At 44.2% G+C, this 14964-nt stretch overlaps 1 protein-coding gene across 4 annotated transcripts in view; it reads right to left on the bottom strand.

Moving 5' to 3' along the window:
• LOC121540258 (leucine-rich repeat-containing protein 7-like) overlaps window positions 1-14964 on the bottom strand; it is a 147204-nt gene that overhangs the window by 86869 nt on the left and 45371 nt on the right. For all 4 annotated transcript variants that reach the window (XM_041848994.2, XM_041848992.2, XM_045207788.1 and 1 more), the window contains exons 2-4: window positions 6197-6399; window positions 2956-3073; window positions 2682-2760 (exon numbers count right to left, since the gene is read on the bottom strand). In XM_041848994.2, coding sequence (XP_041704928.2) covers window positions 2682-2760; window positions 2956-3073; window positions 6197-6399 — 400 coding nt within the window. The remainder of the gene's footprint in view (window positions 1-2681; window positions 2761-2955; window positions 3074-6196; window positions 6400-14964) is intronic.

The following is a 14964-nucleotide window of genomic DNA, read 5'->3' on the forward strand; positions in this document are numbered from 1 at the left end:
ATTGTATCCCTGATGTCCTTACACAGCTCTCTGGTCTTGGCCATTGTGGAGAGGTTGGAGTCTGTTTGATTGAGTGTGTGGACAGGTGTCTTTTATACAGGTAACGAGTTCAAACAGGTGCAGTTAATACAGGTAATGAGTGGAGAACAGGAGGGCTTCTTAAAGAAAAACTAACAGGTCTGTGAGAGCCGGAATTCTTACTGGTTGGTAGGTGATCAAATACTTATGTCATGCAATAAAATGCAAAAGAATTACTTAAAAATCATACAATGTGAGTTTCTGGATTTTTGTTTTAGATTCCGTCTCTCACAGTTGAAGTGTACCTATGATAGAAATTACAGACCTCTACATGCTTTGTAAGTAGGAAAACCTGCAAAATCGGCAGTGTATCAAATACTTGTTCTCCCCACTGTATGTTTCCCATGCCAATAAAGCCCCATTGAATTGAATTGACTTGAAAGAGAGAGGCAGTTAGAAGTCTACGAGGACCCATTTATTTGTCAACCTATGATTTCCCAACAACAAATGCAAAATGTATGACGTATTGCTCAGGGGTAACTCCCTTCTGGTTGTCCAATGTATTTTATAGCATGAAGCACATTATGTCAAGAACTACCAGAGAGACCTGCATTACCCTCTGTAAGGACAGGAAACTACTCAATATTTAACAAATGGCATACAGTATTTACACAATGCAGGAAAGAAATGTCTTACGTAAACAGCGATGACATTGTTTCTATTCTTCTATGCTAAACATTTCAATTCAGACAAAAGCCTCAGATACACAAATACAACAGTCTCCCATGTAGTTATTTTCCTCATTCTTTTTTATCAGTTAATTTAAAAGTTCCCATGAGGTGACCATTTTTTTGTTTTTTTGTTTAGCCATTATTTCTACAGCCAATTTGACAGAAAGCATATTCATAGGAATATTCATGGTTGTTTTTTATTGAAGTAATCTGTGATTGTTGCTTGGCACATACAGTGAGGGAAAAAAGTATTTGATCCCCTGCTGATTTTGTACGTTTGCCCACTGACAAAGAAATGATCAGTCTATAATTTAAATGGTAGGTTTATTTGAACAGTGAGAGACAGAATAACAACAAAAAAATCCAGAAAAACGCATGTTATAAATTGATTTGCACTTTAATGAGGGAAATAAGTATTTGACCCCCTCTCAATCAGAAAGATTTCTGGCTCCCAGGTGTCTTTTATACAGGTAACGAGTTGAGATTAGGAGCACACTCTTAAAGGGAGTGCTACTAATCTCAGTTTGTTACCTTTATAAAAGACACCTGTCCACAGAAGCAATCAATCAATCAGATTCCAAACTCTCCACCATGGCCAAGACCAAAGAGCTCTCCAAGGATGTCAAGGACAAGATTGTAGACCTACACAAGGCTGGAATGGGCTACAAGACCATCGCCAAGCAGCTTGGTGAGAAGGTGACAACAGTTGGTGCGATTATTCGCAAATGGAAGAAACACAAAAGAACTGTCAATCTCCCTCAGCCTGGGGGCTCCATGCAAGATCTCACCTCGTGGAGTTGCAATGATCATGAGAACGGTGAGGAATCAGCCCAGAACTACACGGGAGGATCTTGTCAATGATCTCAAGGCAGCTGGGACCATAGTCACCAAGAAAACAATTGGTAACACACTACGCCGTGAAGGACTGAAATCCTGCAGCGCCCGCAAGGTCCCCCCTGCTCAAGAAAGCACATATACAGGCCCGTCTGAAGTTTGCCAATGAACATCTGAATGATTCAGAGGAGAACTGGGTGAAAGTGTTGTGGTCAGATGAGACCAAAATCGAGGTCTTTGGCATCAACTCAACTCGCCGTGTTTGGAGGAGGAGGAATGCTGCCTATGACCCCAAGAACACCATCCCCACCGTCAAACATGGAGGTGGAAACATTATGCTTGGGGGTGTTTTTCTGCTAAGGGGACAGGACAACTTCACCGTATCAAAGGGACAATGGACGGGGCCATGTACAGTCAAATCTTGGGTGAGAACCTCCTTCCCTCAGCCAGGGCATTGAAAATGGGTCGTGGATGGGTATTCCAGCATGACAATGACCCAAAACACACGGCCAAGACAACAAAGGAGTGGCTCAAGAAGAGGCACATTAAGATCCTGGAGTGGCCTAGCCAGTGTCCAGACCTTAATCCCATAGAAAATCTGTGGAGGGAGCTGAAGGTTCGAGTTGCCAAACGTCAGACTCGAAACCTTAATGACTTGGAGAAGATCTGCAAAGAGGAGTGGGACAAAATCCCTCCTGAGATGTGTGCAAACCTGGTGGCCAACTACAAGAAACATCTGACCTCTGTGATTGCCAACAAGGGTTTTGCCACCAAGTACTAAGTCATGTTTTGCAGAGAGGTCAAATACTTATTTCCGTCATTAAAATGCAAATCAATTTATAACATTTTTGACATGCGTTTTTCTGATTTTTTTTGTTGTTATTCTGTCTCTCACTGTTCAAATAATCCTACCATTAAAATTATAGACTGATCATGTCTTTGTCAGTGGGCAAACATACAAAATCAGCAGGGGATCAAATACTTTTTTCCCTCACTGTAGCAACAGACACAGCTGTTGGCATTGATAATACAACATTACCATTGTCCCTATAGACTACAGCCATTCCACCACAATGATACACTTCTCTCTTCACTTACTTGGTAATAGGATTTACACTGGCCTCCACAACAGATAGGCATTTACAGCATTTAATGTTGTCTGGGAACTCTTGAATACCTAAAGATGGAATGGAATGGAAACATGTTTGTCATTCATAACAAATGAACACACATTTTTAACACTCATGCCTCGTCATATTGTACATCATGCTAATATTTAGAGTGACAGTATCAGTAGAGAGTCAACAATTTAGAATATATCAGAATAGAAACTAGCAGAGATTCCTGTGGACATCACATCTCACTCGCTTACCGTTTTTACTGATGTCTAACTCCCTCAGGTTTACAAGGCTGGCTATGGTGGTTGGTAGGTTTGACAGGTCATTGTCAGGTATGCTCAGCTTCCGGAGAGCCTGACAGTTAAATAGTTGCTATGGAGAGAGAGGGGCAGAACAGAAACACAAGTTATACTGGTGTTATATCAATCTCTTAGCCTCCTGAGTTGAAAGAGTGTAGACTTCGTGAGATTTCATGCATTGAGTTTCAATAAGGCCGGTCTCTAATGATCCTGCTGTGCTGTTATTAAATGAGAAACATGAGAGAAACGCTGAGGCAACATCTCTTTCAATGTTCTGACATGTTTCCTCTTGTTCACTGTAAGAGCAGCAACTCTCTGTTGAGTAACCTTCTAGGACAACATTAGTACTCCACAGCTACATATGGAGGGAGGGAGAGAGCCACATCAGTCCTCCTCAGAGAGAGCGAGGGAGAGAGAGATAGAGATGGAGCATAGAGGAGGGAGGGAGAGAGAGAGAAAGCATAGAGAGAAAGAGGGAGGGAGGGAGGGAGGGAGGGAGGGAGGGAGGGAGGGAGGGAGGGAGGGAGGGAGGGAGGGAGGGAGGGAGAAGGTGAAAAGGGTGCTATGCAGAGTTAATGTGCATGTGCATCATGCCGTATGCAGTATGTTTGAGATAACAGGTTAACAATTACCATTCTAACTGTAACATAAATAATGAATAGATCAACTTTTACATTGATAAATGTACAGAAAACGAATAAACAAAGCCAGCCAATAAAGTATCAACAAGCGCTTCCTCCCATCTCTGTAGTCCATTCCTTTCTCCATGTAGAGGAGATATTAGAGAGGGAGAAGTTCTAAGGGTCTGCATCCCAAATGGCACCTTATTCCATATACAGTACATTACCTTTGACCAGGGCCCATAGGGCTCTGGTCAAAAGTAGTGCACTACATAGGGAAGAGGATGCCATTTGAGACACAGCCAGGGAGACATTACAGTCCAGTGAGGACATTACTGTAACAGGCCCATTATGAGAGGCCATTACTCTTTAAGAGCTATAATAGCCAGAGGGGGAGTATCTACAACAATGGGTACTGGAGAGGATCAGGAGAGCCAGCGCTGTCCAGTCTTGCCCAAGGCATCACTCTGATATACACAAGCCACACTTACATAAAAGACCACACACTTTGGATCTATCAATGCCTGGTTCTTACACAACCCTGTGAGGAACCACACTGGACTCTGAACAAACCTCACTGAAAACCTTGATTTGTTCATAACGTAATGCATCTAATTGGGAGTTGGCTGATGAACACAATACACTGTGAAATGTATAAAACAAATAATAATTAAGTAATTCCACTGAACCTCTCTGAAGGATATAACTGTACACATTCAGACAATTTTGTATTGAACTTCATTGAATGTCATAATTGTATTAAATGCTACGATGTATTCATCCAGGAGTTTCTATTTCAAACAAAGACACTATTGTCAGAACAGAATATAATCTAGATTGTAATAGATCTCCTTGGAAAGTATTAATGAAAGCTACATTCACTGAATGTATTGTCTTCTATTCAATGTGAAGGTTAGATAAAAGTCAGCAAGTCCATTGAGTGGGGGATTCAGACGCAGAGTGCCACAGCAACTACCCCCCATATACTCCTTTGCTCTATGAGAAACTGAAGAGTTTATTTTCGAAACGCTATTTCCACCAATTTTTCACACATGTATTTTTTAAATCAGAAATGATTGCTTATGGGTACCTTTATGTGTGTGTGAAATATTACTTTTTATTCATATATTTTAACTGTGTGTATAAAATGTTTTTTTTTACAAAACTCTACATCTCCATTGTTTAGCTGGAATGAACTTTGTATATTGTATATTTGTCTGTGATATGTGGGTGTCTCACCTGGCTATCTTAAGATGAATGCACTTACTGCATAAATGACTAAAATGTCAAATGTAAATGTTTTACATACAGATTACTGTATTGATTCATTTTTTTAAACATATTTTTCTTAAATATTGATGTCACAAATATATTAATTGTACAGTTCTTTATTAAAAAAATGTAGTTATTTGCTACATTTGACTATGTAAAACCTAGCAGTACTACGTATTTCTCTGAGAGTGAGTCGGATATATAGCGTTTTGCAAAAAAACATGATTATTTGTCTCTCTGAAATGAAACCATCAAGTGATAGATTTCAAACAAATACATGTCTGTCATTGAAGTGAGGAAAAAAAACAATCTCTTTCATAAGTTCTTTAAAAAATAAAAGTTAATTTACCAACATTTCTGAAAATATAGCATTTTGGAAAGAAACTCTTAAACTGCTCTCTCACTGACTGGGAGCTGTCCATGGTGCTTATTCAGCCCCAACCCCCTTCTCTCCTGATCACATAGTCTCTCTCTCTCTCTCTCTCTCTCTCTCTCTCTCTCTCTCTCTCTCTCTCTCTCTCTCTCTCTCTCTCTCTCTCTCTCTCTCTCTCTCTCTCTCTCTCTCTCTCTCTCTCTCTCTCTCTCTCTCTCTCTCTCTCTCTCTCTCTCTCTCTCTCTCTCTCTCTCTCTCTCTCTCTCTCTCTCTCTCTCTCTCTCTCTCTCTCTCTCTCTCTCTCTCTCTCTCTCTCTCTCTCTCTCTCTCTCTCTCTCTCTCTCTCTCTCCCTCCCTCACTCTCCCCCTCCCTCCCTTCCTCTCCCCCTCCCTCCCTTCCTCCCTCCCTCACTCTCCCTCCCCCTCCTCACTCTCCCCCTCCCTCCCTCACTCCCCTCCCTCTCCCCCTCCCTCTCCCTCTCTCTCTCTCCATCTCTGTGTGTGTTTTGCTCTCTGCTTTATTAACAGCTCATTTACAGACAGGAAGGTCATTACGCCACTCTTTGTTCTGTGGGGGTTTGGTTGGCTTGGCAACTTATTTAGACAATCAACACTGAGCGCCACATGAAGAGAGACAGATAATGTTGACATCAATAATTATGCCATGCTTTGTAATGTGGGGGAAATTCAAGGGAATGGCTGTGTGGTCTTAACTATGACTTGGCTTTATAGAGCCCCTTTTCTACACTTCACCCATTTCATCCCCCCAGCCCCAGCCTCAGCCCCAACCCCTCAGGCCCCAGCCCCAGCTCTCAGACCCAAGCCTCAGCCCCAGCCCTGGCCCACAGGCCACAGCCTCAGCCCCAGGCCTCAGGCCACAGCCCCTCAGGCCCAAGCCCGGCCCTCAGGCCCGAGCCCCATCAGAACCCACCTTGGGCAGCTCCTCGATCTGGTTGGCGTCCAAGTAGAGCTCCTCCAGCGTGCGCTCGAAGCTGAAGATCTCCTTGGGCACCTGCTGCAGGCTGCAGTGGGAGTAGTCCAGCACTGAGATGACCTCCTCCTCACCCCGGAAGCACCGGCACGGCACCAGGCGCCCAATGATCTTCCTCTTAGTCGTCATCTCCAGACACTGCACTGTAGTGGGGGAGGGGTCGGGGAGAGGGAGGAGAGAGAGAGAAGTGAGACAACATAAACTATCCGAGCATTCCTCTGACCCACTCTGCTTTAAATAATCTCCCCATTGCTTGGCCCTCGCCTGACCAGCCTCCTGATTAGGTCAGGACAGCACCGCAGAAGATGAAATGTAATTAGCCGCAGCCATGCTGAACCACACTTAATTTTCTCAGATAAAGTTTAGTGCAATTAGCCAACCTGAGTCAAAGTCTCCATTCACACTGTTACACAGCACAGTAATACCAGCATACCTCACTGCCAGTCCCACACACTACTAATTCACCAAGGTGAAGTATAGAGTCATTTCACACATATAAAAATGTCATATTCTGCTCTTGACAACAACTGCTATAGCTATATTTATTGGGCAAAGGAGATTTACTGGGGAAAGTCAATGGTAAATATTAGGGCTCATACAATTTACTGTTGGCATAGATTTTCCATTTGACTTTTTCACTATTGCAAAAATGTACAAAGTATGTTAACAAGGTAGTACTAGCTGAAATAACTCTGTAGGTGTAAGACCTCTAGTCTATGTGTCTACCCACACTGCACAGTCATCTTTAATACATTGAATAATAGAAAAGACACATGACAAATACAGTGAGGGAAAAACGTTTTTGATCCCCTGCTGATTTTGTACGTTTGCCCACTGGCAAAGAAATGATCAGTCTATAATTTGAATGGTAGGTTTAATTGAACAGTGAGAGACAGAATAACAACAACAAAAATCAAGAAAAACGCATGTCAAAAATGTTATAAATTGATTTGCATTTTAATGAGGGAAATAAGTATTTGACCCCCTCTCAATCAGAAAGATGTCTGGCTCCCAGGTGTCTTTTATACAGGTAACGAGCTGAGATTAGCAGGACACTCTTAAAGGGAGTGCTTCTAATCTCAGTTTGTTACCTGTATAAAAGACACCTGTCCACAGAAGCAATCAATCAATCAGATTCCAAACTCTCCACCATGTCCAAGACCAAAGAGCTCTCCAAGGATGTCAAGGACAACATTGTAGACCTACACAAGGCTGGAATGGGCTACAAGACCATCGCCAAGCAGCTTGGTGAGACGGTGACAACAGTTGGTACGATTCTTTGCAAATGAAAGAAACACAAAATAACTGTCAATCTCCCTCGGCCTGGGGCTCCATACAAGATCTCACCTCGTGGAGTTGCAATGATCATGAGAACGGTGAGGAATCAGCCCAGAACTACACGGGAGGATCTTGTCAATGATATCAAGGCAGCTGGGACCATAGTCACCAAGAAAACTGAAATCCTGCAGCGCCCGCAAGGTCCCCCTGCTCAAGAAAGCACATATACAGGGCTGTCTGAAGTTTGCCAATGAACATCTGAATGATTCAGAGGATAACTGGGTGAAAGTGTTGTGGTCAGATGAGACCAAAATCGAGCTCTTTGGCATCAACTCAACTCGCCGTGTTTTTGAGGAGGAGGAATGCTGCCTATGACCCCAAGAACACCATCCCCACCGTCAAACATGGAGGTGGAAACATTATGCTTTGGGGGTGTTTATCTGCTAAGGGGACAGGACAACTTCACCGCATCTAAGGGACGATGGACGGGGCCATGTACCGTCAAATCTTGGGTGAGAACCTGCTTCCCTCAGCCAGGGCATTGAAAATGGGTCGTGGATGGGTATTCCAGCATGGCAATGACCCAAAACACACGGCCAAAGCAACAAAGGAGTGGCTCAAGAAGAAGCACATTAAGGTCCTGGAGTGGCCTAGCCAGTCTCCAGACCTTAATCCCATAGAAAATCTGTGGAGGGAGCTGAAGGTTCGAGTTGCCAAACGTCAGCCTCGAAACCTTAATGACTTGGAGAAGATCTGCAAAGAGGAGTGGGACAAAATTCCTCCTGAGATGTGTGCAATCCTGGTGGCCAACTACAAGAAATGTCTGACCTCTGTGATTGCCAACAAGGGTTTTGCCACCAAGTACAAAGTCATGTTTTGCAGAGGGGTCAAATACTTATTTCCCTCATTAAAAAATGCAAATCAATTGATAACATTTTTGACATGTGTTTTTCTGGATTTTTGTTGTTGTTATTCTGTCTCTCACTGTTCAAATAAACCTACTATTAAAATTATAGACTGATCATGTCTTTGTCAGTGGGCAAACGTACAAAATCAGCAGGGGATCAAATACTTTATTCCCTCACTGTACGGCTACATCCTTCATACCATCCACCCAACATTGGGTGGACTTATGAACATGCAATAAACAGATACTGCTCTGAAACCAAAACGTGCTGGATCACACATCATGACATTATGGGTTGGTGCTCAGTCAGCAATAGAATAGTCTCTCACTAATAAATATTGATAGGCTCCCTGCACATCCCCACTGGGCCAACGAACACTGTGAGGAACATGTTTGTGTGAAGACAATTTGCACTAAATAATTAGCTGCTCTGCCATCTGCGCTCAAAATTATTTAAGATAATTAGTTTGAATGTAAGTGTGTCCTATTTCCATGTAAGGACGAGGTAAGATCTGAGCTGTGTCTGAGTTTATAGTGTCTGTAAGGCCATATTCCTCTCTCTTGGAGGTTGTATTAGAGGGGTCTTGTAAATAGAAGTCAATCATTCCCCCATGAAAATGAAAATTCTGATAAAATAGTGGTAAAAATGTGAATGTACCCTTGTGATAACTAAAACGTTTTTCTATTATACTCAATCCTTTGAAGCTCAATCAATACAGCCATTGTTCAGCCTCTGCTGATAACTAAGTCCCATAGTAGTCACAGCATCACAAACACAGGAAAATTAAATTAACAAGATACTTGTTCATCCTTTTAGTTTTTACGGTTTTATTCCTTGTAAATACCACATTAAATACCACAAAAAATACCAAGATGCAGCAATTATCTTGTAAAGCTGTTATTGTCCCCAAACATTGGGCTGCTCTATGTAACTATAAGTAGTCCGTGAATTACATTGTCCCTGTACAAATCAAGAGTTTACTGTAACTTACAAAGTTTAGTATTTTGTCAGCAGAGCAGGTTGAGACCAGGGGCAGCTGGGTGATGATTCACAGCCAACAGACCACGCCCACCACTCCTCTTTGTTTTCCACCCAAAACACACAACAACAAAAACAATAGACATGGCACAGGCAGAACAACCTGCTTTCCAGAAGCCACATTCTCCATGTATTAGTCTTTGTATTGTTCTGCAGTCCCATTGTAAAGGAGACAAACAACCTTGTTTCAATCGGAGTGCCTCTCTCCCAGATGCTGTAGGGTAGAGCAGAGCAGAGCAGGGAGATTAATGACATTTCAGTTTGGGAGACATAAATTCTGTATGGAGCCGGGCTCTCAGGAGTATATCAGACAAGGTCACAGTGAAATCCCTCTATCATCTCCCCACTCCTACTTCCAGGAAAACAGCAGCAGCTGCCAGTTCCCTCTCCTCTCCTCTTCTCTTCTCAACAACACAGCATCAGGGGTCACACCCACAGATAGGTCAGAGAGGTGTCAGCAGCCAATCAAGACGCAGGGAAGAGGCTGTCTGAGCAGCAAATCTATTAAGCAAGTGAGATAGCTCAAAATACCCTTAGAAATACCCAGCAGCTTCATGTGTCTCCTAATCAGAGCCTTTGAGTGGAATCCCTGCTCTGATGACTATGGCTGCATAGCTTACAGCCAGAGGGCCTCTCATAGAAGTATAATACTGATTATATAGGGCCTCTACACACAGATCAGACCTGCAGGACTCTAGGCTCAGCTGCCTGTGTATGTGAGAATTCCCAATGGGGCGAGAGAATCTGAAGTCAAATGTCTACATACCTCGGCCAAAACATCAGCGCCACAGGTAACTTCCACAAAGCTGTGAACGATCTAAGAGACAAGGCAAGAAGGGCCTTCTACGGCATCAAAAGGAACATAAAATGTGACATACCAAATAGGATCTGGCTAAAAATACTTGAATCAGTTATAGAACCCATTGCCCTTTATGGTTGTGAGGTCTGGGGTCCGCTCACCAACCAAATCAAATCAAATCAAATTTTACTTGTCACATGCGCCTAATACAACAGTGAAATGCTTACTTACAAGCCCTTAACAAACAATGCAGTTTTAAGAAAAATTGTGTTAAGTAAAAAATAGATAAGTACAAAATAAAAATAGAAAATAATTAAAGGGCAGCAGTAAAATAACAGTAGCACGGCTATATATAGGGGTACCGGTACAGAGTCAATTTGCGGGGGCACAGGTTAGTCAAGGTAATTGAGGTAATAATTTATGTACATGTAGGTAGAGTTAAAGTGACTATGCATAGATAATAAACAGAGAGTAGCAGCAGCGTAAAAAAGGGGGTGGGGGGGGGGGACAATGCAAATACTTCGGGTAGCTATTTCATCAGCTGTTCAGGAGTCTTATGGCTTGGGGGTAGAAGCTGTTAAGAAGCATTTTGGACCTAGACTTGGCGCTCTGGTACCGCTTGCCGTGCGGTAGCAGAGAGAACAGTCTATGACTAGGGTGGCTGGAGTCTTTGACAATTTGTAAGGCCTTCCTCTGACCCTGCCTGGTATAGAGGTCCTGGATGGCAGGAAGCTTGGCCCCAGTGATGTACTGGGCTGTACGCACTACCCTCTGTGCCTTGCGGTCGGAGGCCGAGCAGTTGCCATACCAGGCAGTGATGCAACCAGTCAGGATGCTCTCGATGGTGCAGCTGTAAAATCTTTTGAGGATCTGAGGACCCATGCCAAATTCGTTCAGTCTCCTGAGGGGAATAGGCTTTGTCGTGCCCTCTTCACGACTGTCTTGGTGTGTTTGGACCATAATAGTTTGTTGGTGATGTGGACACCAAGGGACTTGAAGCTCTCAACCTGCTCCACTACAGCCCCATCGATGAGAATGGGGGCGTGCTCGGTCCTCTTCTTTTTCCTGTAGTCCACAATCATCTACTTTGTCTTGATCACGTTGAGGGAGAGGTTGTTATCCTGGCACCACACGGCCAGGTCTCTGACCTTCTCCCTATAGGCTGTCTCGTCGTTGTCGGTGATCAGGCCTACCACTGTTGTGTCGTCTGCAAACTTAATGATGGTGTTGGAGTCGTGCCTGGCCATGCAGTCATGGGTGAACAGGGAGTACAGGAGGGGACTGAACACGCACCCCTGAGGGGCCCCCGTGTTGAGGATCAGTGTGGCAGATGTGTTGTTACCTACGCTTACCACCTGGGGGCGGCCAGGATCCAGTTGCAGGATCCAGTTGCAGAGGGAGGTGTTTAGTCCCAGGGTCCTTAGCTTAGTGATGAGCTTTGAGGGCACTATGGTGAATTCGCAAAATGGGACAAACACCAAATTGAGACTCCACATGCAGAATTCAGCAAAACTATCCTCTGTGTACAACGTAAAACACAAAATAATGCATGGTGAGCAGAATTAGGCCGATACCCGCTAATGATCAAAATCCAGAAAAGAACCGTTAAATTCTACAACCACCTAAAAGGAAGCGATTCGCAAACCTTCCAAAACAAAGCCATCACCTACAGAGAGATGAACTTGGAGAAGAGTCCCCTAAGTAAACTGGTCCTGGGGCTCTGTTCACAAACACAAACAGACCCCACAGAGCCCCAGGACAACAACAACAACACAATTAGACCCAACCAAATCATGAGAAAACCAAAAGAGAATTACTTGACACATTGGAAAGAATTACAAAAAAACAGAGCAAACTAGAATGCTATTTGGCCTTAAACAGAGAGTACACAGTGGCAGAATACCTGACCACTGTGACTGACCCAAACTTAAGGAAAGCTTTGACTATGTACAGACATAGCCTTGCTATTGAGAAAGGCCGCTGTAGGCAAATCAAATCAAATCAAATGTTATTTGTCACATGCGCCAAATACAACAGGTATTCCTTACAGTGAAATGCTTACAAGCCCTTAACCAACAATGCAGTTTTAAGAAAGAATACAAAAAAAAAACAAAAAAAAATACAATATAAAATAATACGAAATAAAAGTAACAAATAATTAAAGAGCAGCAGTAAAAATAACAACAGCAAGGCTATATGCAGGGGGTACCGGTACCGAGTCAATGTGCGGGGGTGTCACAACTTCCTCCGAAGCTGCCTCCTCTCCTGGTTCAGGCAGGCTTCAGCGTTCATCGTCACCAGCCTTCTAGCCATTGCCGCTCCTCATCTCATCTCATCATTTCATTTGTTTTGTCTTGTTTATTACACACACCTGGTTCCTATCCCCTCATCAGTACCTGTATAAGTGTTCCCTCTGCCCCCTTGTCCTTGTGTGTGATTGTTTATTGTGAGGAGAGTGAAGCTCGGTTGAGCTCCTTGTATTTTGTATTGCCGGGTTATTTTCCCTGTGTGCCTTGTTGGTTCCAGTGTGCCTGTTTTGCGCACTGGACTGTTTTTACGCATTACTGCGTCACTCTCTATTCCCGGAATAAATCCTGTTATTCTGTGATTTACCCTCCTGTGCCTGACTCCTGTGCCTGACTCTGCATCGACAGGACAGAACGGCAGACTCCGGTAAGACAAGGGGCGGCGGTCTGTGTATATTTGTAAACAACAGCTGGTGCAAAAAATCAAATACTAAGGAAGTCTCGAGGTTTTGCTCGCCTGAGGTAGAGTATCTTATGATAAGCTGTAGACCACACTATTTACCAAGAGAGTTTTCATCTATATTTTTCATAGCTGTCTATTTACCACCACAAACCAATGCTGGCATTAAGATTGCACTGAATGAGTTGTACAAGGCCATTAATCAACAGGAAAACGCTCATCCAGATGCAGCGCTCCTAGTAGCCGGGGACTTTAATGCAGGGAAACTTAAATCCGTTCTACCTAATTTCTACCAGCATGTTAAATGTGCAACCAGAGGGAAAAAAACTCTAGACCACCTTTACTCCACACACAGAGACGCATACAAAGCTCTCCCTCGCCCTCCATTTGGCAAATCTGACCATAACTCTATCCTCCTGATTCCTGCTTATAAGCAAAAACTGAAGCAGGAAGCACCAGTGATTCGGTTAATAAAAAAGTGGTCAGATGACGCAGATGCTAAGCTACAGGACTGTTTTGCTAGCACAGACTGGAACATGTTCCGGGATTCTTCAGACAGCATTGAGGAGTACATCACATCAGTCACTGGCTTCATCAATAAGTGCATCGATGATGTCGTCCCCACAGTGACCGTACGTACATACCCCAACCAGAAGCCATGGATTACAGGAAACATCCGCACTGAGCTAAAGGGTAGAGCTGCCGCTTTCAAGGAACGGGACTCTAACCCGGACGCTTATAAGAAATCCCGCTATGACCTCCGACGAACCATCAAACAGGCAAAGAGTCAATACAGGTCTAAGATTGAATCATACTACACTGGCTCTGACGCTCGTCGGATGTGGCAGGGCTTGAAAACTATTACAGACTACAAAGGGAAGCACAGCCGCGAGCTGCCCAGTGACACAAGCCTACCAGACGAGCTAAACCACTTCTATGCTCGCTTCGAGGCAAGCAACACTGAAGCATGCATGAGAGCACCAGCTGTTCCGGACGACTATGTGATCACGCTCTCCGTAGCCGATGTGAGTAAGACTTTTAAGCAGGTCAACATTCACAAGGCCGCAGGGCCAGACGGATTACCAGGACGTGTACTCCGAGCATGTGCTGACCAACTGGCAAGTGTCTTCACTGACATTTTCAACATGTCCCTGACTGAGTCTGTAATACCAACATGTTTCAAGCAGACCACCATAGTCCCTGTGCCCAAGAACTCTAAGATAACCTGCCTAAATGACTACCGACCCGTAGCACTGACGTCTGTAGCCATGAAGTGCTTTGAAAGACTGGTCATGGCTCACATCAACAGCATAATCCCAGAAACCCTAGACCCACTCCAATTTGCATACCGCCCCAACAGATCCACAGATGATGCAATCTCTATCGCACTCCACACTGCCCTTTCCCACCTGGACAAGAGGAACACCTACGTGAGAATGCTATTCATTGACTACAGCTCAGCATTCAACACCATAGTGCCCTCTAAGCTCATCACTAAGCTAAGGATCCTGGGACTAAACACCTCCCTCTGCAACTGGATCCTGGACTTCCTGACGGGCCGCCCCCAGGTGGTAAGGGTAGGTAACAACACATCTGCCACACTGATCCTCAACACGGGGGCCCCTCAGGGGTGCGTGCTCAGTCCCCTCCTGTACTCTCTGTTCACCCATGACTGCATGGCCAGGCACGACTCCAACACCATCATTAAGTTTGCCGACGACACAACAGTGGTAGGCCTGATCACCGACAACGATGAGACAGCCTATAGGGAGGAGGTCAGAGATCTGGCCGTGTGGTGCCAGGACAACAACCTCTCCTCAACGTGACCAAGACAAAGGAGATGATTGTGGACTACAGGAAAAAAAGAGGACTGAGCACGCCCCATTCTCATCGACGGGGCTGTAGTGGAACAGGTTGAGAGCTTCAAGTTCCTTGGTGTCCACATCACCAACGAACTATCATGGTCCAAACACACCAAG

Source organism: Coregonus clupeaformis, chromosome 26 (genome assembly GCF_020615455.1).
Source record: "Coregonus clupeaformis isolate EN_2021a chromosome 26, ASM2061545v1, whole genome shotgun sequence".
In the NCBI taxonomy this organism is placed as follows: Eukaryota; Metazoa; Chordata; class Actinopteri; order Salmoniformes; family Salmonidae; genus Coregonus; species Coregonus clupeaformis.